At 41.8% G+C, this 22,952-nt stretch overlaps 1 protein-coding gene across 1 annotated transcript; it reads left to right on the top strand.

The window, feature by feature from the left end:
• The first annotated feature begins 10,831 nt into the window (after positions 1–10,831).
• erfl1 (Ets2 repressor factor like 1) lies at positions 10,832–18,014 on the top strand. Its single transcript, XM_008290068.1, has 5 exons — positions 10,832–10,892; positions 11,569–11,803; positions 13,587–13,764; positions 15,447–15,576; positions 17,197–18,014. Exons 1-5 carry the CDS (start codon positions 10,832–10,834, stop codon positions 18,012–18,014), a joined length of 1,422 nt encoding a protein of 473 aa, XP_008288290.1.
• Positions 18,015–22,952: the final 4,938 nt, after the last annotated feature.

Raw genomic sequence — 22,952 nt, 5'->3', positions numbered from 1 at the left:
CTCTCTCTCTCTCTCTCTGAGTCTCTCCCTCTCCCTCTTCTTCTTCTTCCTCCGCGCCTCACGCTCCCCTTGCCCGTGGCTATATGATCGTGAAAAATGTGTTTACAAAACTCGCTCTCTTGCAGATCAAACCGTACGGACGAATCAAAGACTTTGGAGAGAGAGGCAGAGAAGAAGAAGGAGGGAAGAGAGAGAGAGAGAGAGAGAGAGAGAGGGAGAGAGAGAGATAGAGAGAGAGAAGGGGTAGGAGCAGAGGGTGTGTAGAGGCCTTATAATTTTAAAATTCTCTATGTGTTATTTTCTTCTTCTTCTTCTTCTTTTTTTTTTTTCCTCCTCGTGTGTGTGTCTGTCTGCATCTCCTCTGGTAATACAATATCTTTAAGGCCCCCAAAACAACTATCTGTGTCTCACAGTTAAACATGAGATAATGCAATATTGATGTCTCCTTGTCTTTGCTATAACGCAATACTGGGCCCATTCTGGCTGGACACGCTAACATAGGCCGATAGTGCCCTTGCACTTAAAAGAATTACTGCGCTTCTGTAATAAATTTTCGAGGGATGCTACACAAATATCAAGTCCCTAAAGGAATATAAGTAGCCGGTGAAACCATAGGAGTTAACATACTCCCAAAGCAGCACCAGGTCACCTTTCATACTAAGTATTCAGCACAAGACACACGTGGACTGCAGATTGGACTTTATTAGTTTTCAACTGAGTGAGTTGTTTTTTAATGCATTTGGTTTCTGAAAGACACATGATTCTGGGCTCAGCTTGACTTGGTGTCCGTCTTCATGACTATGAAGCACTTCATTTTGTTAATGCCAGCTCCTAAAGCTTAGTTTATTTAAGACAAAATCTGTCTTGATGACTGACGCTGGGTGCGTGCATCTCTTCATAAAGGTTGCTGGACTGTGAAAGCAGCAGGGACAGCAGAGGAAACAATTACTTTAAGTGTTTTATATTAAAATTGCAGTTTAGAAGAATCATCAAAAGCACAGTCTGATGTGATATTGTACAAAAAGTGGCATTTTTAACTGCAAAATCAACGTGACATCTTCTAGGGAAATGCAGAGCAGATGCTGTTTTGGTTATGGCAGGGTTAGGTCTTCATCATGTGCCCGCCAAATGAGCAAAATTTGTCATTTGTCAAAGACTAGACGTCTCTCTTCGTGTGTCAAATTAGTTCAGGCTCTTTTTAGAAGGTGCGCGAGCTGCACGAGTGGAGGTGTGAGGACTTATTTTCAAATTGAAAGATCTCGTTCTTGCCTTAATGTTCGTGACAGAGGTTTGACGGTTATGAGAGGAGAGAGCGTCTCAAATTATTAGAGGACAGGAAGAAGACATAAAAAGAGACACGGGGACGCGGGAGAGGGAAGAGAGTGTGAGGAGATGCTGGAGAAAGGGGGAGAGGAGGGGAGAGGGAGGGGGACAGACAGACAGGCAGGGGGAGCGATTATAGCAGGGTTTATGTATGAGCTATTGATTGAGTCGGTGGTGACTTCTTGAGTGGTTAATTCGGGAAGTGAGAGCGATAGAGAGAGTAACTCACTGACCAGAGAGGGGAGGGAGGGCGTATGGGGGGGATAAAGAGAGAGATAGGGAGAGCGTGATGAGGGTGAGTAGAGAGACAGAGGGGGAGAGAAGTGCATTTCCTCAGGTAAAAGTGTGGAAAACACGTTGGCTTTTTTTTTTTTTTTTTATTTGCAAGGAATTGTGCTGCGGTGCTTTGGGGATTATTGACATTATTATCCTGTTTGAGTATTAATAGTAATAAAAGAAGACGGCTCTTATTCAAAACTCTGTATAGAGAAGCACTGAGACCTTCTAACAAGGAGATGTGACAAAGTGAACATAAAGCGTTTCTGCCGTAAGAGACAAGGAAATATTTTAACATTTGTTTACAGGCTTGGCATGAGCAAGGCTGCTTTTGTTCGCTAAGTAGTCACTCATAAAGAAAATATGTATAAAGTTCCATTAAAGAATGCTGCATAGTGACATATGTTTGGGGTCAATTAGACCACAGAGATGGACAAACTGTTAAAAAAAATAAAAATAAACAGAAATTCAAATTGGGCTTATTTTGGACTTTGGAGGGATATTTGCCAGAATTTATAGCAAAATCAGACTCATGCCTTTTTAAAAAAAATCTGAATCATATTGGTTTAAGAGCAAGTTTTCTCAATTAGGAAAAAAAGACCAGTAATTGCCAAAGTGATAGGTGTATTTAGAGCTGCTAAAAAGTCTCCACTCCCCAAAACCTACATGGAATGAGAAACCACAGCATTGTTAGAATATTTAAAAATTGTGTCCAAGTAAGTTGTGATGGCCTTACAGTCTCCACATCACCACTGATGTCAGTGGTCTTACTGGGACATTGTCACATCTCATCCACTCCTTTGCAAGTTCATTACAGAGTTGTCACAACCTGCTTTCACATCCTTAACAAACTTAGCTCCATTTAAGCCTTCCTTGTTTTTTTTTTTGTTTGTTTGTTTTATTAGTTTTTTTTCACCACACATTGCAATCACCTAGTCTCTCTCCATCACGCCCAGAAACAGGCACAAACACATCCACACTCTCCTTTTCTGTTTCTATAGGCGTGGATTTAAGCCCATAGGACACTCATCTGCTCTCTGGAAACAACAGATGGTTCCCTTGTTCTCACTGTATCACCTTGTCTGAGGAAGTCAAAATCAAGAGCAACAACTTGGACTAGGAAGCGAGGCGGTGTGTGTGTGCGCGCGCGCGTGTGTGTGTGTGTGAATTGTTTGGGTGTGTTTTGCATTGTGGTGAGTCTCTGGTACAGGCTATACCCTGGATACACTGGTTATTATTCTAAATGTGTCCAATGCATATTCGCCCGCAGTTTGGTTTGCGATGCATCTCGTTTTGTTTGCTGGTAGGATATCCTGCAGTCAAATTCCGAAAAAGCAGCGCGCGCGCGTGCGTCGGTGAGTTTTGCGTGCTTGCGCGCGTGTGTGTGTGCGTGTGTGTACGCGCGCGTGTGTGAAGGTCAGCTCGCCGGCGCAGTTTCTTTTCCTATTTCTCTTCCCTCTCGCGCAGGTTTTGATCTCTCAGCCGCGAGATCAAAGGCGCTCTCTGGCTATTAGTCAGCGCGAGCCATTGATCCCTCATCGATCCACGCGAGACACAGCCGCCCCGTGAACACCGCGCGAGGCTCCCCAAAGCTCCTCCCGCGCGTCAGGAGAAAGAGAGAGAGAGGGAGAGAGAGAGAGGGAGAGGGAGAACGCAAAGGAGGGAGGTGGAGCAATGCGTGTGTGTGTGTGTGTGCGTGTGCGGGTGTGTATATTTTTCTACTGGCGCGGGCAGAGCCAAACTCGAGCTTTTTCTTTGCCGCGGGACATGAAACAATGAGGCTCGAGCCGGTTTTAATAAAGCGCGCTTTCCCTCCTTTCAACTCTGGCGCGAGGCGGACGAGCCGGCAGCGGAGAGCGATCGATAATTAATGACGATGAATAATTTAACCCTATCGATTGATACTTTTTTCTTCATCCTTTTTTCCCCACTTCTTTTCCTTATTTTCTTAAGGCCGGCGTTCTATATCATACTAATAGCCTACCGTTTTCACGCGCTCGACATCCTCATCTCCACTCACCTCTTCTTAAACTTGTTGGAGTTCTTCACCTTTCGCCAAAGTCCGAAAAAACAAGTTTCCTTATTTATCACAGGATGTGGTAGTCTATTTATGACCCGAGCTGGAGTCTAAACTTCACCTGACTTCTCCTCCTGAATGGAACTGGCCTTTGAATGATTTTAATGGCTGCTGATACTCTAAATTTATTTTATTATCAATAACCGCAAAACTACCTGTGCAATCAGAGCCACAATCCCTCTTACACCCCTCAGACGGGCAACAAAATGTGTATTACTCCGCGACTGAAAGTAGTCCCCCAACAAATGCAACATATGCTGGACTATAATACCCAGCTGTTTGGTGAAATTAGTCTTTTTAAAGGAAGCTATGGCCCATTTTTTTCTTTTCTTTTTTCTTTTTTTTTTTTTTAAATTGGCATATCAAGTAGAGACACCTGTGGATAAAGGGATTAAAGAAGTTTTTGGGACAAGAGGTAAAATGTAATCCCTGCTTTACTCAAAGCCCTGAACCTGATGTCTGCTATCTTCTGAACAGTTTTAGTTAATTGTGAAAAAACTCCTTACCTTTAAACAATTTCAAATATGAACTTAATATTTCTCTGTTGTGTTTTCCAGCACATCATTAACTGTCCTCGACGTTATCGCTTAACAAAAAATAAAATAAAAAAATGCATTGACGATCAGTATACCGCTATTGTACTGTGTCTTTCACACTAAATTTCGCTGAATGATATTCTGGCTGGGCAGTCCTGTCAGATGATAGCCTGTCTCAGTGTGAAGGACTCGGTATTATCTTTGAACCCGCAGTGTGCAGTAATAGGTGCTCTGTGGGAGAACAGGCAGAGTCTCAGAGCCTCAGTACTCCTGTAACTATACATCTTGGTTAAATACACTGACAGTAGCACACCGCTGCCTGTTCCTATTACAGCGGCTCTTGTGATTTCTCACTCGTACGTATGACAGTGTGATGGGTGTATGAAGTTCAAGGTGCAAAGGAGTGATCATGTGGGAATTTAGCTGCCATGAAAGTTGCAGCATGATCGGTACGTTCTTAGTTTACGGAACTCTTTGATTCCTAAACTCTTTACAAAATAGTTTCAGCATTTACAATCTAATATATTAATTTTTTTTTTATGGATCTGAACCAATCCAAGGTGAAAGCGCTTATTTCCAACATGGTGTGAAGATGTTAGAAAGGAGGCAAATTAAGCAACAGAATCTTAAACAAGCACTAAACTGTTCACAGTATAATATTTTCACAAATCAGTTACCTGCTGAAGGTTCAAGTGAGTTATTGTTTTTGCTTAACGTCCGCTAAAAGTATTTAAAGCTTTGAGTGAAGACAGATGAGGTTTTGGTCATTGTTTCTCGTAGTTTAGTGAAGTTTAGGCATGACAATCCCATGCTTATTTAGTTTCTACTTTCTCTGGGATGATGCAGATTTTAAAAAAAAGAAATCTGAATACTATTTCTCTTGTGTTTTGTACATGAATATGTAAAAATATCAAAAAAAGAATGTCAGGGAAGACCTGAGAATTCATTTTTTGTAACGTGATCCTTTCGTCCCAAATGTTATTTTGTGATTTATAAGAATTATAAGTCACTGCAGGGACAGGATTTGATTCAGCGTTGACTTTTCTCTTTAACATTTGGATAGACAGGTTCTTCTCCCTCTTCCTGACCAGCCCCCTCCCTCCCTCCCTCCCTCCCTCCCTCCCTCCCCCCCATCTCCTCCCCCTCTCCTCCCCCTTCTCTCTTCTGTCTCTCCCCTCCTCGTTTCTCTTCTCTCCTTCTTTCCATCTCCTCTAACAAACCCATAGCAGAGTCCCTCTGTTCTTCCACCCTGAGGCTGACCAGTGTGTCAGAGCTAACCAGGGAGAGGAACAGAGAGAGAGGGAGAGACAGAGATAGCGGGAGAGAGGCAAGCCGAGAGAAAGGGAGAGAGAGAGGGTTCAGTTGGGCCTTTTTCAGGGGCAACCAAAAAAAGGAAGATGAGACAGATGTACAGAGTCCGTTTCATCTAGTGGAAAAAGAAAGCGGGAGAGGCCAGACTCTTCATGCTTCTCACATTTTTCTATCTTTTTATATCGTGACCCATCACTCTTTCCTTCTTTAGACAGCACTGGAGACATAATGTTGCCTGAATGTCAGGCTGCCCCCCTTCCTCCCTCTACCCCAGTCACTCTGCAGAATTTCAAAACATAGTTGGTGCTACAGTATATTCCTCACGCTGTTTTCTTTTCACTCTCGTCAGTGGCCTACTAACCTTGGCTTCACAAGTATGCCAGCTCTGCTGATGGGCTCGGTCCTATAGATTGCCAGCTTCGTTGCAAACTTGCGTCAGTGCGATTTGGTCCGTTCTGTTTGGGAGGAAGACGTTACGTTCCAAATAGAAATACATGACCTCAACCTGGGTGATCGTTTGAGAGTACGTCGGGACTAATCTATTTCTGACTCTCGGATTACTTGAGGATATTCCTTTACAATACTTTTGATTGGTATCTAATACGGATTAGAGTTTATCGCGAGGTCATAGATAGAAATGCATCAAGTTTGCAGCTACAAATAATGACTGCTATCAATCACTTTTATCAAGTCTAGCTGAAAATGGCACACACATATCAATATAAACATTGCAATAACTTAAAGTGCCATAATTCCAAGACCTTAGACTGTGCAGGTCATTTCTTATATTTGAATAGCAGAAATAGAAATGTGTTTTTGACCAGTATCAACAGGAGGACTAACTGCAGAGATCTTGCATAGCTAGCGTGAACATAAGAATGTAGCATTTAGATGGAAAAATCGATAGAAATAATGTAAACCAGTCCTTTAATTTAATTAGATTTTTAGAAGAAGCTCAAACTTGTCCTTATCCTGTGTTTAAAGCCTTTCTTCTTTCTTGTTTTTTGTTCAAATCCCCAAAATTCCAGTATGGTCATGTGACTTAAAGGTTGCTTTAGAATCAGAATCAGATTTATTGTCACGACACATGTTACAAGTACAGAGCAATGAAATTACCAGTTACATCCCATCCAAGAAACATAATAAAGACAGTGACTAATAACAGGGGAGGACAGGAGGGAGAACTGTCTTTAAACAAGTCATCAAACTTTATTTCTGTTGTATTTGTCAAAAGCAAAATCACAAAGACTTCTTCAGGAGAAACTCAAAAAAAAGACAAAGAAAGCAAGCAAGTTTTAGATTTTTTTTCCCAACATGTGGACTGATGTGGCTTCTCTGAGGCTGTGTCCACAAACACCCGGCCCACTCATTCACTACATCCTCCATCATCTGCATTCAGCAGTTCACTTCATCCCGAGCAACACAATCCATTGCGTTGCGGGATGTTTAGCAAAATAGCAGCGTCCGTGTGATCGAGACCGCTTTCTTCGTTTATATAGCGAGAATTTTCGAGGGCATTTCAGAGTGTGTAAATTTCTCTGAAAGACGATTCAAAAATGACTAAAAATATAAAGTGCAGAAAGTGATTTCAGATGTGTGCAAGTAGAGCAGCAGCAGCAGCAGCAGCAAAGCCGTTCACCTTCAGCCTTGACATAGTAAGTCTGTGCGTGTCCTTGTGTTGTTGTTGTTGTGTCCTAAAGACACAGAAAAACATGTCACAAAAACCCAGAGCATGCTTTTAAGTTGACTGAATTATGAAAAGCCTCTGACTCATCAACACACCAGAGGGTTTCCAGCAGTAATGATCCATTTGTGAGACCTAGTGCAGGGCCTACACTTCACAACATGTGGAGGAGAGCCGCTAAGATTTCCTTTGAGCAGTGAATGTGTGCTTTTTTTTTTTTTTGTCAAGATGCGACCGTGTACACTAACTCGGTGCCCCTGTTGTATGTGTTTACTATTGTCGCGGGTAACGGTGTGATCCATCATCCGCAGTGGGTCTCATGGGTGACCTTTTGTGGGAGAGAGGTCTTTTGTTTGATCCGTTTTGTCCGCAGTCACTCTGTGCGAAATAAAATGCATTTGTGTTTTTTTTTCTTTTTTTTTGTCTGCCCACATCTCTTCTCTCTATCAGTGCACCAGCATCTTTAGTAAACAAAGTGCATTCTCTCTTTCAGCTCGGCGAGATGTGTGTTAGTGTGTCGATATTGATTCAGTCAATATCTATGGGCTCCATGTCTTATTTTGTGTGCTGCTTTTTCACTTGTGTGTGTGACTGCTGCATGAATACCTGCATATTTGTGCCATATCTGCTGGAGACTGTGTGTTTACTGTGCATGTACGATCCATTACAATCTGCGAGCGTCTGTATCTGACAGTCTGTGCATGCATGTGTGTGTACAAGTGTGTGCGTACGAGGAACAGTATTCCCTGGGCTGCTAGTTATAATGTTTCTGGGGGTGATGGGGGGAACTTGAAAGCCCTGTGCTGCCCAAATCAAAACTAACAAGGAAATGATGGGGGCTCCTTTATCTCCTCTCTGGCCTGGGGGGCCGAGGGGGGCGAGAACGGGAGACTGGGCAGGGAGAGAAGAAGGAGGAGGAGGAGGGTGAGGGAAGGAGGGAAGGAGGGAGGGGAGGAGGAGGAGGAGGAGGGGGGCAGCCTGGCTTCCTCTTTGATTTGTAAAAAATGCATTACCTCCGAAATCAAACGGAAAATTACTGCGCTGAAGCAAAACACACAGAGCAAGGAGAGAGGGAGAGAAAAGGAGATGGGTGGGGCGGAAGGGAGGGAGGGGGAGAAGACAGTGGATAGGTGTGTGAGAGTGGAAAGGAGGTGGGAAAGAGGAAAGGAGGATTCACCTATATAGATATGCTGCCGGATAGGAAAAGGAAGAATGGGTATAGATTTGAGGTAGTGCGTAGGTGGTATGAGAGGTAGCTGGAGAGACCTGACAGACAGGCGCACATATATATTTTCCTCAGAGGAGATGAAGCCTATACATGCTGTGGACCATGTGAATATGGCAAATGAAAGAGATGATGCAGTATTGATGACCTGTAGCCCACAGGGAAGGAGGAAACTTATAGATTACTACCTCCAACACAAAGAATATCTCATTCTTTAAAGACCAATCTTTGCAGAGGCCGTCAGTCAGATAAATGGGCTGGGTGTCAACATTTTAATGGAAGGACATGCGTTCTGGAATAGTTTCTAATCACGTGAAGATCGATTTGATATTCCGCCGCCACGCCGAACGATCAAAACGGTCTGTTACGAGCTTGTGAAAATCAGAATCTTTGTCTAAAGCTGTTTTTTTTTTCTGAACCATTACGATAACTTTGACTCATTACGGGAAAGTGTGCAGGCAAGAGGCGGCAGGCGGGTGGAAAAAAACAAAAAGAAGATGAAATAAAGGAACCATAACATGAATGAATGCGGAATAAACCGTGAGTGAGATAGGATGAATGCCAACTCTATATTTGAAGACAGAGGGAACGGCTTGAAAACAAGGAGGATGAAGAGCGGGAGGAGAGAGAGCGAGAGGGGCCACAATCCAAAGGCTAGAAGCAGGGTGAGAGTGAACGAGAGACAGATAGAAAGAGAGACTCAGTCAGAGAGTGAGAGAGTGAGAAATGCCTGGAGTTAGCAATAATAATTTATACAAACACACCTTAATAATTCACGTTCCATTTCAATGCTGGAGGGAAAATCCAAAATTCACAGAGCATAATTAAATAGAGGCAGAGAGTGAAGGGAGAGATAGAGAGGCCAGCATTAAAGATACCAGTGTAGCAGCAGGGCATCTCTTCCATCTGAGCTTTGTAAAACAACCCTGATGAAACTGTGATATCCAAACTAGATTCCGTCTCTGTGTTCATCATGGAAACGCTGAAGTCTCCCTCACCCTCTCCCGTCAGCAGATGCCTATATGCATTTATTTAAGAGGCATTATCATGATAAGCTCTTATTTAATAAAGCCAATCCCCGACTCGCACGTACGCAAATCGTTGTACGCGGAAAAGGAGGTAAAGTGATGGAGTGGAAAAAAATCAACAGTTTGTTCTGTGCTTCTGTGCACACCAGTGGTGCTTTCGCTCAGGATCCTCAGGTGTGTTTGTGAGAACAAATGGTATAAAATGGCAGTTGAAACATTTAGAAAGAAAAATATCTGTGCTGTTTTATAGAAATAACAGAGATGTTTTGCATCAGTTCTGACGTATTTTATTTCTTTCTCATATTGAACATGTTTTACTTTTTAATGGTCACATCGTATAACCTGGAGCCAATTTCTTTTTCTTGTTATGTCACATATTATTCAAAAACTCATGTAAAATTGTCAGTGGTGATATAACAACACTTCAGAACAATTTACGGTGTTTGTACTTTACTTGAATATTTTCTGTTATAATGGTATTTGCTTTATATTTCTCCTTTACGACAATCAACGAAGGGTACTTTTGTCATTTTTACAACTCAGACAACACATCAAGACTTTAAACTGAGAGCTTATCAAATATTACGATCTAATTACTCAACAATAAATGAAATTAGCTCCACCTGGACCAGCTACAACAATGCAAATCATTAATAGTAATTATCAAAACTATAACACTTGTACTTGTATTTACCCATAGAGGTGTATTTTACATATCTGAATTGCTACCTGTGTGTAAAAACTATACCTCTTAACTCATCATATGTTAACTGAAAAAAACTCGTCTTATTTTCTATTTACCTAAAACACACAACAAGCAGAGCTATTCCTCTTCTGGGAGACCATTAAACCTAACCCTTAGTAGCCCTTAACATAACTTTGAGATTTTTGACTTACTGTGTAGTTTGTACTTTTAAAAACTCCACCAAGGAATACCCAGACCTTATTATCTATTTAAAAACGTTATTTTTAATGTATAATATAGCTCAGCTTTTAAGTTGGTTTTCAAAAGTGTATTTAATTCCTCCTGTTCATAAATGCACTATAGGGATGTCCACCACGTTGCATCAGACGCGGCCTCAGGTGGACAAGATCACATCCATCAAACACCTTATTTCTACCTAGTACATATGAAACATAACCTTGCTATATTTCACATTGATTCATGGTATCATTTTGAACTCATATTGCGCCTTTAGACCCTTATGCAATACCTTCATTTTCAACAAAGTTTACGGTCTTCAACTTCAACTCACAGCCACAAACCTGCTGGGTAGCCGACAGTAGTTCTCTATTAGGTGTAAAATTACTCCGTTTCCACTCGCAAAAAATCTGTCTTCTCTTTGTTTGTGCATCAGGTGTTGTGGAGGCATGGACTGTAACTGCGTCAGTGATCTGCTGCTCCCCCCGGTGCCCGCCCTCTGGACGCCAGGTCAGTATCATCAAGGTTAGCTGACTGCAATCACAAATATTTATTCAAACCTTTCATTGTTGTATCCAAACTGCTTTACCTTTTTTCTTTTAAATTTAAAAAGTGTAGAGAAATCTTTAATCTTTAAATCCAGTCTACATGTGTAAATTGGGTAAAGCCAGACAGCCAAATCAAGCAAATACAGCTGAGATAAAAGTTGAGAAACATCTTCAGAACTGTGTGTTGAAATCTGTCTCAGATATTCAGTTATTTAAAAAGATTAACCATACACACACACACACATTGCCAAACAAATTGAATCTCTGCTGGTAATTGGTTCTATATCTAATGTTTTTACTAAGCTAGTTAGTGCCAGATTCACTTCGGGATGAGTCAAACAGTTGCTTAACTTTATCCATGATGTGCATACAGTTGGCTGTTAAAATTCAGACCCGAGCAGCATCAATCAGACCTCTCCAAGCGAGCTGTCATCATCCCACTGACCAATCTGTTGAGGCTAGAGGCTATTAGCTCAGACTAACATTGCTCAAGGCACGTGCTGTGATATTAAACACATCATCCCTTACCTCCATCACTCATCAGTCATTCAGACAGCGATCCCCCCCCCCAGCGAGCAGCGGGACAAACGACAAGCCTCATCCTCCCTCTTTTTCCTTCTCCCCCCTCCTTTGCTCAGGGTTTGCCTTCCCAGACTGGGCCTACAAGCCCGAGTCGAGCCCCGGCTCTAGACAGATCCAGCTGTGGCACTTCATCCTGGAGCTGCTGCAGAAGGAGGAGTATCAGGGGGTGATCGCCTGGCAAGGAGATTACGGGGAATTTGTCATCAAGGACCCCGATGAGGTGGCCCGGCTGTGGGGGATAAGGAAATGCAAACCTCACATGAACTACGACAAGCTGAGCAGGGCGCTGAGGTATGTGCTGGTACACGACGCGTTGAATGTCATTCAACAACTCCGATAAATCACAGTGTTTATCACTGCCTCGGTTTACATAAATAGTTTACTCTTGTTGGATTTAATCCTTACTTAACGTCTCCTTTTCCCATGTTGGTAAAAAATGGAAAGATAAAGGTGGGACTTTTCCCGGGGAACATCAATACCCTCAATTTCTCCTTATCGCTGGACATCCTAATGGAAAGTTCACCATTGAACTGCCAAATAAAAAATTCAATAGGGATTTCAAAATTAAGCCCCAGTGCGAAATTGCTTAGACTTCTTTTAGAACAGGGAAACTGCTCACCTCCGAAACTTGGCGAAGGTGATTAAAACAATGCCACACTCCATACCTTCAGCATTTTACACCCTCAACCAAACACACACACACACAATTTTCTTATGCAAATACCCACTACCCCGACTTGCTCCCCCACCCCACCCCCCTCCCTCTGCTTTCCTTTGGCCTCTTGTTAATGGGGGCTGTCGTCAGAGTCTAATTGTTATGAATTGGCTGGGGCCACAATTAGCCTTCTTAATTAGCCTCACTTAATTGCTCAATTAAGGGCCACGGCACAATTGCCACGCAAAGCAAAACATGTACACATCATTGCGCTGGGCTCAGCCACTGTGGATACACGCTGATATGTACATGCTGCTGTGTTTGTTGATATAGTGCGTGTGCATAATGAGGTGCTGCTCACCACTATTTAATGCTGAGGTTGTCTAATGGCTTTTGTATTTGGTGCACCCACCGTAGTCACTTTGAAACAAAGAAATCTAATTCTGTCCGAGATTTAAACTCACATCTCGCGATGATCCATCCACAGGTTTTTTTTGTTTTTTTTTTTTAAATTTGTAACATCCCGCTCCCCCCCCACCTGAGCACTCTTTACCTGGACCAGATGGCTCCATGTTTTTCCTTTAACGCTGATCAACCTGGCATCCTGGCAGATTGTACAATGTGACACCTCTGTGGGTGGCAAAGGAAACTGGCATGACGACGGTTTGACATGCCCAGCGGGAGTCACCGGAGGTCGTTACCATGGAGACTCCGCTTGTTGTCCCACCTCTTTGTAAATGTGCTTTGCTGTTGGAAATGGTGACAGCTCCTCGGTGTCATGTACATTTACATGACAGTTTTAAAGACCAAACTGCTTCTGATTATTCAAACTAAATAGCAGGATGAAGGAAGTTCTTCTGTCACGCTTCTCCTCTGAACATTCTGTCAGTTATTTTTTACTTTGACTAATTTGTGATTTTACTTAATAGAAATACATTTGGTTTTAAGACACCATCATGATAGTCTGTTCATTTATTTTGATGTCTTAAATTTAGAAGATATTATATTATGAGGCTCATATTATTTTTTTTGTCTTGGTCTAATGAAAGGAAATTTTTGTTCTGTATTTTCTGTGTGCTTGGGTTCACAGGAGTTTTGGCTTTTTGATTTTTTTTGTCTGTTAACAGCTGAATAAAATTCCATTCTACAAAACCATATTGTATTGAATCAAGGCAGTCAGACATGAATTGATTCGAGGAAGGAAGAGATGAATAAAAACAGTGGGAAATCAGCATAGCTCTTGCCTCACAGGGCTGAAGTTGTTTACTTATTCTTTTCTTATAGCGATGAAAAATGAAACCTTGATGTGAGCGTTATATTAATCCTTCCCTCCTCTTTTCCTTTTCCTCCTCCTTTTTCCTTTATCCTTTATCACCTCACTCTATCCCTCCATCGATATCCTCTCCTCCTCCTTTGTAGGTATTACTACAACAAGCGTATTTTGCACAAAACCAAAGGGAAGCGTTTCACCTACAAGTTCAACTTCAGTAAGGTGGTGTTGGTGAACTACCCCATCCTGGACATGGCCAACTCGCCCTTTTTTCTGGCCCAGAACCACTTCAATGGGGGCTCTGCCACACCAGACTGCAGCCCAGAGGTACGGAGGGTGAGATGAAGGGCTCGGGAAGAGACACGATTGATGAGAAAGATATATTTGGGTGTATTTTGTCAGATACAAATACATAGTTTGCATTCATTTTTAAAACAAACATATATTTATAGTTTGAGAAATGAAAGTCATACAGAACTGAATTTTAATAATATCCACATTTGTGTGTCCATAGCAGGTAATTATAAAAAGTGGTATTTAAATGCAAAGGAAACAAAAAGAAGAGAAGACAAAAAGAGGAGATCTAGCAAGACTCCTTAATTTTTTATTAACAGTGATTTAATTCAGCTGACTGAAATCTATTTCACTCCTAATGATTTTGCTGTTATATTTCTCAGGCTCCTGCTGTGCATTCCCTTTTTTACAAAAGAAATCCTGGTATTCATCGTATCTATCTTTTATTCACTGTCTCTAATGGTGGTCATAATAGAGTACAATTCACTTATTATTTGCCCTGAGAGATGGTAAAATTTTTACTGAAATAAATTGCATCAGAATACAGGAAGCGCGAACAAAAATGTCCTAATTTGGCTCAGGATTAAAGTTATAACTTCACTCGCGTGTCTGTTTGGGTGCAAAGAAATTTAGATGCATTTTTAAACAACGAACAAATCAATTTAAATGTTTTTTTAGGTTCAATAATGGATGTGGCCTCACAAAAATGTTGAAGGAGACTCTTTTTTTGACTTGAATCTAAGTGCCTGTGTGCACATAATTTTATTTTAGACGGCTAATGTCCCAGAAAGTACACGTAACTTGAAAGTACAGTAAGAGAGATTCATCCATCATTTGTCTGTGCCAACCTTAAGATGGGATAAGGAGGTGCAGACTCTGAAGGAGACCATGGAGGGGGATGGTTTTAACTTGCCCTTAAAACAAAAGAAGACGTGATCCCCTCCTTTTCTCATCCCCGTCTCCGATGGCGTATCCATCTGTCATCGATTGAAAATGAAAGAAATGGAAAGCAAAGGGGTCGCATCAGATCAGATCAATGGCGGGTCATTAATGCGGTTTGTTAAGCAACGCAGATCTCGCAGCTTGGGAGTACAGTCTTGCCTTTCAAACTTGGGAGCTGCACTGTGACAGATACTATTGATCCGCAGTCATGCCAGGGGAAAAAAATCCCCCCTTTGTCCCGTTGATTCCTAAGATTCAACCGTTCCACCTTTTTTTTTTTTTTTTTTTACCTTGTCTCCCTCTCCTTCACATATTCCGGACAGAAAAAAAAAATGCACACACTGATGCACACACGCACAGCTGCCCTACTTCCTGAATAGATGTCATTCTTTCACATCTCACTCCTGTTCGCCCTGTGTCCCTTTACAACAACTGGCCCACAATCCCTCTTTCTCCTTGTCATTTATCCTTTGTGCTTACAATCTTAATCGCTGGTCTCCATTTGACTCTGTACTTTTCCTGCCTTTGAATCTCTGAGCCTCTGCGTCCTCCTACCTCCCGTTTTTACCCCGAGTCCCATAGCGCCACTTTTCATCCTGTCCTTGCTGCGACTGTGTCACTGTTTGCATCACGCTCTGCGGGGTGCTGCTGTCAACATGGGACTTCAGCGCAGCGGCGTCATAAGTGCAGATTTGTTCTCTTTTTAAAATGTTTTTTCATGATACAAACTCATTTTAAAAATTACTTTTTGTGTGTACCCTTCTGTCATTTAGGCCATACAGTCCCTGTTTCCTCGTTTGCCAGACACTGGTAGAGGAACATCCCTGTTTGATCGAGGGACCACGGCACCGGGACCTGAAGGAGACAAACTGAGACTGGATGCGTTCCCTTTTCTCAGTTCAGGTGAGCTGAAGGAATGAGAAAAGTTTGTTTGCCAGTGCAAAATTAGAAACCTTCCAGTGGTCTCCATTAAAAGAAAACACCTTATATATAGAGTGTGTATGAAGTGTATAGGCAGCGTACAGGCAGAAAACAGACCTCAAACAAAGGGAGGAGGAGAAGGTAGAGGGAAAGGAGGAAAGCAGAGAGAGGAATGAGGATATGGGGAGGCATGAACATTTATTGTTAAAGGAAATAAGAGAGATGGCTGTCCCATAGCAGCCTGCAGTGAGGCTGTGCTTCAGGTGAAAGAGGCCAGGTTAGCTTGTGAATTATGCATGCCGGCAGAAGTAAGAAACAAGTTGAAGGCTGGAGAAACCATCCACCTTTTTCAACATGATTGTTCACATTTGTCCTCTTCTATTTGAGCACGCTCGGTGTCAATGAATGCAGCGTGGAATTGTGCGCGCTCGCTTGATTGACAGCGTTGGCGTCGATGCATCTGCTTTTGTTTGTATTTTTGCACACTCTATACAGAATGCATACGGATCTGCAGAGCTCGATAGGTAGTGTGTAAACAGATGTACTCTCTCTCTCTCACACACACACACACACACATGCAGTCCTCATCACACAACATGCACCTCCTCCCTCCTCCCCACTCCGTTTGTCCTCAGGTCCTATTCCCCCCTTCTTCCCTTCTCACCCTCCTCTCCCTCCCATGTGTCCCCGCTGTCCTAATCCCTTCCCAGGCAGGAAGGCCCTAATTGAGGGTGCAGGCTTCAGTTTGTGGCCTGTGGGCGCCCATTACTGTGTTTTCATAAGCAAGTGAGGCCTGCCTGACTGATTCAATATTCATGTGTCTGCCAGCTACTCCTGGCCCAGCACGCAGAGACTTCACCACTGTCAAATTAGCCCTGCATAGTAAATAACGGAGTGAAAGAGGGAGAGAAAGATGAGAGTGAGAAAGACTGGGAGAGGTGGAGGGTGCAGCCGAGAGAGAATCTTTGAGTTGGTTGTCATTTGGAAGGAAGTAGAGTAGGTTGAGAGGCAATGCTTTTGTTTGTTCATTAAAATTGAATCCCAGTATCACCTCAAATTTACCCCCTTTGGTTGTTATCAAATGATGCTTACAAGGAACCGAATTCAAATACAGTGCAATGTTTAATTTGCAGCACTGTGAGCTTTTTTGCTTAATCTAAAATGATACGATGACGTGTCGAGACATTGTGGGGACAAGAGATCGACGTTATTGCTCGGCTCGATTTTTCAACAGTGAGGCTGTCGTCGGTGTGATGATGTGCTGTCAAAACACAGGCAGAGCGTGTTTCTTTTTTTAACATCCCAGAAATAATAATAAGCCACTTAGAAGATGTGCTTGATTACTTTTCACTGCAGTGCAGAATCTTTGTGTCCACATCTGGTTTGCAGCAGTGGGTGTACCATACAGTACTGGCATGCATAAATGAACCATCAGGTTTTTTTTTGTTGAAAGCAGCCGTGCCAGAATTAGCCCCTGTGGCTCCTGATTAGAATTGCTAATACCTCTGACTATAATTAGTGAACATTCTTGGATGTTGTATGTCAGGAAACCTTTGCCCCTTCTCAGAACTAACCTCCATCTCTGGATTTTCTCTGTCCTAGGTGCCCCGTGCTACTCCAAACCTCCGTCCCTGCTGGGCCCGTACCCTCGCAACCCACCCTTTGACTACCCCTGGGGCTTCAACCCCTACCTCCCAGGGGCCTTCTCTCTCAATAACTGCCCCAAACTACCCCCTGGCTCCCTCTACCCCTCCCAGTTTTACCCCAACCCTTTGCAGAGCAGCCTTTCCCAGCTGCCTCACCCATTCTCCTCCCTACTCCCCCCGGGGGATGCCGCTGGGGGCGAGAGGGGAGCGGCGGGGCAAACTGGCGGGACAAACGGCACGGCAGGTGGTCAGCCAGCCAGGATCTGCCTGCCACCCTACCCGGGCAGCCTGTCGCTGGGTCGGACAGACATTGGCAACGGGGCGACGTTGGGGGAAAGGGAGAGGGCGGAGGCCAATCCACCGGGCACGGGGCTGAGTCTGGGGCTGGGAGCGGTCAGCCTCGGAGCCGGGACCGGGACAGGCCAGCAGAGTCCCACGGAGAGGAGAGGAGGGGTGAAGCAGGACCCAGAGTCAGACTCAGACCTGGAGATCACAGATCTGAGCGACTGCAGCTCAGACAACGACAACGAGCACGAATTTGGCATCGGGAAGGAATCCAGCCTGGCGAACCGACCACAGCTCGTGCTGGATGGAAAGAAAGGGAGCGTGCTGCCACCCATCTCCTCTCTCCCCCCAACAGTGTCCCCGCATCCTCTGAAGAGCCTGATGCCCATCACTCCTCCTCCCCCATCTCTGCCTCCGTCGCTTTCCCCCTCCATGGCTTTGCATGAAAGACACAGGGAGACAGAGACCCTCAAAATGATACACAGTTAAGACATTTTCTGATGCATCCACCATCTTGCCAGTCTACGCTCTGATAACTCTCTTCTTCTCTCCTTTCATTTCGCCGAGACGGTTTTTCTGCTTTAAGTGATCCGATATTCCATCACTCTTGATAAATACTTTTTCCAGGGAAGGCAGTTAAGTTCTTTACTTCTGGAACTAGTGTTTCCCTATTTGCTGTGTAAGTTTTTAACTTGCCCGCAGTCCATTACACGACTGACTTGTCCATCTTAGAATACATGGGGCGTACAGTTTTTAGGGTGTCGGCTGTCTGTATCACCATCTTGTCCTTTCTGTTTTGATCTCTCACACCAAATGTTCGCTCCATGCTTTGTAGACTTGTTTTACACGTTGCCAGCAGTACTCTACAATTTGCTGTCTGCAGCTGAGCTATGAAAGAAGGCAGCGAGGTGGTAAATTACAACACAGCAATCCCTGCCTTGACAAACATTAACAAACAACATCCCTATACTAACAGAACAGAACAACAAATAATGCTGAGATCGATCCAATTTTACAGATTTGTCCTGTAATTCTTGAGATTTAGACTATATATATATAATCGCCATGACTTTTGAAACATAGTCGAATACTGCCACCTAGTGGTCATTTCTGTCAACGTCTCCTTCAAGGAAATCCTCCTCATCTCTGCAGTCCTGTGAGTGAAATCGTCGCCACCGAGTTCAATTTGCGCTTTTTAAAAAAAAAAAAAAAAGAATTGTTTCTTGTGGGTTCATTTAAATGCTAACAATCCATATTTTCTAATAGTGTTACCTGTGACAGTCTGTGAATATTTTCTTTGTCCTGTGATTTCCTGCACATTTTCTACTAGGAAAGAAAAAGAGAGCAGAGGGAGCTGGACCAATCTAGAATTTGTATGAATATTTCTCTGTATATATTTTAATATGGTGTACATGACATTTAATTATTATCCACTATGATAAGATTTAGCTGTATTGTTGTGATTTAATTCAATATTTAAACATGTTGGAAAAATTATAAGCGTAGGTGTATCAAAGTTTAAATTATTAATGGCAGAAGATCTGCACTCTGAAGATGTTTTCTATGATGAGGACAGAGTTCACACTGGGAGTTGTCTCTGATTTCCTCAGCCCCAGTTAATTGTGCCCTTTGGTCATTTTTGCCAGATGCCCAGTGTACAAACCCTTTGGGTTCAAAATCATGCCGGTAGACTTATTTTTCTAGTTAGCATTCACCCAGTGTAACTGTACTGTAATTAGTCAAATGTGAATAATATTGGTCTTTGCATTTTCTTTTTTTTTTTTAAATCCTGCCCCCAAAATCTGTTTTGATTATTTTTCAATCAATGCTTTTTGTCTATGCCAGCAGCAGGGCAATTTGGTTTGCTTGAGGACATTAATCAGTGGAAAAAATATTTACAAAAGCTGTTTGTCTTCGCTCTCCCCAAATCTAATGACCAACATCCTTTCTACGGACCAGTTTTCGAGCACCAAGCGAACACGAAACCATACTGTACAGTTTCATAGCCTTTATAGCCTATGGTTTGTCAAACAGTGGCGGTATAAAGATTAGTTGTGAAAGCTCTATTGTAAAGTTAATGTAAAGCTCTATGTTTGTTGAGTTGCTACAGGAAAGGCCTCCAGTCACATCCACCTGGAGTATAACAGCTGTAAATACTGTTTCCTTTGTGTGTGTATGTGTGTGTACACATCCAAAAATGACAATGCAGTGGTTTTACCTGTCATCTTTCTTTGTTTTACTGTAAAGAGGAAAAATGGAAAGTGCAAAAAGAAGAAAAAAGATTAATATCTTCAAAAGCAATAAATATTATTCTGGATAGTGGACTGTTGGTGACTGTGAGTTTGTCGAACGGATTCGCTGTGTGAGAGCAAATCAGGCAGAGGGGATTCATCCGGGAATATTCTGTCATCGCCTTTGAAGCTGATTGCAGCTTTTCCGCCACATGTTCAGTCGATCAGTCTTTGAAACAAAACAGAGACACTGTTTTTACATTTGGGATTCAATTTATTGTAAAAACTCTTCTATCTAACTATTTTATGATTTCATATCAACATTAATATTTTAATTTAGGAAATGTAAATAATGTAGGCATTAATATTTGGTTAATTTAAATGTTGGTTATCAGTCTTTCATAATTCACACCTTAATATAGTAACTGTTGCTACTGAGAGTAATCTGAGTATTTGTGCTGCTGTGGAGAGGATCGCACCGCACTGACACAAACAACTTAGAAATAGTTTGAAAATGTCTCGTATTATCTTATACATTAAAAGTAGAAAGTTTGATGATATTACAGCAAATTGATATGGATTTCTGTCCAAACACTTTGTCCACATTTAATTAGATTTTTTCATAAAATGAAAACATTGATTGAATAATCAGATCAAGTTTGACTAATAAAAGTAATCTACAGACACTTAAGCTGACAATTTCACGCGTGTTTCCAAAAACTGAAAAGCACAAAAACAATCACACACGACGTCAATTTAATTATAATTTATCAAGGCTGTTAATAATGAAAAGATGTCAGCCATAAATGTACCCAATTCCATGTACTTAACACGCTAATTTCCTGCTTTCCTTTTCTTTTCAGCTGACAAGACATAGAGAGCCTTCTGCTGCTAATGATAACAGTAAACAACAGTCCTGTAGAAACTCATTACATGTTGATATACTAATCCATAAAGCCCCAATGAAGAAATCAGAGGCATATTACAGTCACACCGGCACAAGATGTCATGGCCATTCAGACATACGTACACTTTAATACCTAAAAGCTGAGTGTTACAAATCCTGTCAGACTATTTGCAGCTTCTATTTTGTTACTTTAATGTTTCATTATAGGCCGTGGTTTCAGCAGTTCATTCAGAAAAGGTGCTGATAATTTAATTAAAACTGTATTTTTTGTACGTCATCTTTGTTTTCTGTGGGCTTCGTACTGCAAATCTATTTCATTTTATTCATATGGCACCAAATCACAGCATAGCATAATAAATAAGTCATCCTGTAGTAAATAAGGAGAAACTCAACAACCTTCCTTGAGTAAGCTCATATAAACATGGGAAAGTATGGAGGGAAAACTCCAGTAAATAGCAAGTTTGAATGCATATTCAGTGTGTGAAACAGCTTCTTCAGCGGTTCGGTCAGTCAAAACCTGAGTGATGAACATGTCCCCAACACATGATGTTCAAAGCAGAAGCTTCATCGATGGATGAAGCGTGAAAACATCTTAAAACTAAGTTTGGCCATTTTAGACATGTGGTTTGTCTGTAGATAAACCAAATCCTATCAGTTATCATATACACAGTTTCAAAAGCAGCATACAGCAACTGCTCCACCATTGTGACAAATATTCATGTTTATGACCCAAACCATGAGGAAGGAGGACAGAGAACCAAACAGGAAGTGATGAAGTCGTCATCATCAACAGGTAAATGTCCTCCAACCTGCAACCTCTGCAGAATATATATCAGTATGACTTGAAGCTTCAGTCTCAGATATATTATAATACCTGAACTGACTCATATAAACTCTTTGGGAGTTTGTGTTTATTTAACCTTATTCAGGACTTTCATGTTGCCATATGTAGAAGGTCTTTCAGGTTCACTGGACCCTAAGAAAGAATATGTGCAAAATATTTGTTGGTATTCATGATAGACTTTTATACTATTTTAAATAAATGTTCTGATAAGTTGACATATTTTTGGTTCCAAATGCATGACAAATGTCCCTCTCTTTATATTTAAAAACAAACAAAAAATAAAAATAAAAAAAATAAAAAACAATACCTGTCACCTAAACCAAATGGCCTGGAGCCCAAAAGTCCTGAATGGGGTTAATCTGTCCAGAACTTCAGATACAATTGCTGTGCGTTTTTACTTTAACTAGGCAGAAAAGTTGAAAAAACAAAAAGAAAAGAATTATTTAATTAATTTATATTTTTTTTAGTTATTTAAAAAAAAAAAAAGATTAATTAATTTATTTATTCAACTATTCAACTATTAAAAACGTAGGGGTCATGCGGGCTTTACTTTCAACAAACATGGATAAAACATCCCTCAAGTACTAAGAAATCCCGAGTTTTGATTCCCTCCAATGTCATGGAGGCTGATTGTGACAAATCAAGTGAGCAGCCAGTGAAAGCGGATTGTTGTGCAGATTGGCTGGGACCACATCATGACCATGTTTGTCCATGGTGTGGCGCCAGGAGGCTGGAATTAACGTGATCAGGCGAAGAAGTGGAAGTTAGATTTGAGCACTCAGGTCTGTAAACAGTTGTTTTGACTCGTACAAAGACCGATATTCTTCTGACATCTGTGATCTCTTCAGAGTAGCATCATACTGGAGTGTGGTTTATTTACTGGCAGGTATCTGATGGATAAGTTAATTGATGCTCCACACATTAGATCTGGGTTGTTTAGGAGCAATTAAGACGCTCATTTAGAGAGAGAAGCTCATTTTCTGTGCATTACCAATGATGTGATTGAGTGAACAGGCTCTCAGTCCATGACTTGCTAATTATTATTATTGTCAGAATTAGTTTAGTGTTGGGCACCGACAGGTGTTGTTTTGTAAAAATGCACATCATTTATAATCTATTTTATTTTTATTTACAAACCTTGACCTGATATTCATAAGTGCAATGTAAATCATGCAAACACAGCGCTGACTGTAGAGGGGAGTGGGGACGACTTAGTGTGTGACACAGCGCGGAAACAAGTTGTTTGGATGTGTTACTTTTTCAAACAGTCATTGTTAAACTGCAAAACACGCAAAACAAAACAAAAACTTACACTATTGTCAGATTTAATGCACTATCTATTACACTAAACTCGACTATTTTACATTTTCCGACGACAAAGGGCCACTTTCTAATCACCGTTTTTTTTTTTTGGATGTGTACTTCCGCGTACAATTTTTTTTTTT

This window comes from Stegastes partitus, unplaced genomic scaffold (genome assembly GCF_000690725.1).
Source record: "Stegastes partitus isolate 25-593 unplaced genomic scaffold, Stegastes_partitus-1.0.2 Scaffold654, whole genome shotgun sequence".
NCBI classification, from domain to species: Eukaryota; Metazoa; Chordata; class Actinopteri; family Pomacentridae; genus Stegastes; species Stegastes partitus.
Note: the sequence above shows the minus strand (reverse complement) of the source record. Positions and strands in the feature narration are given on the sequence as shown.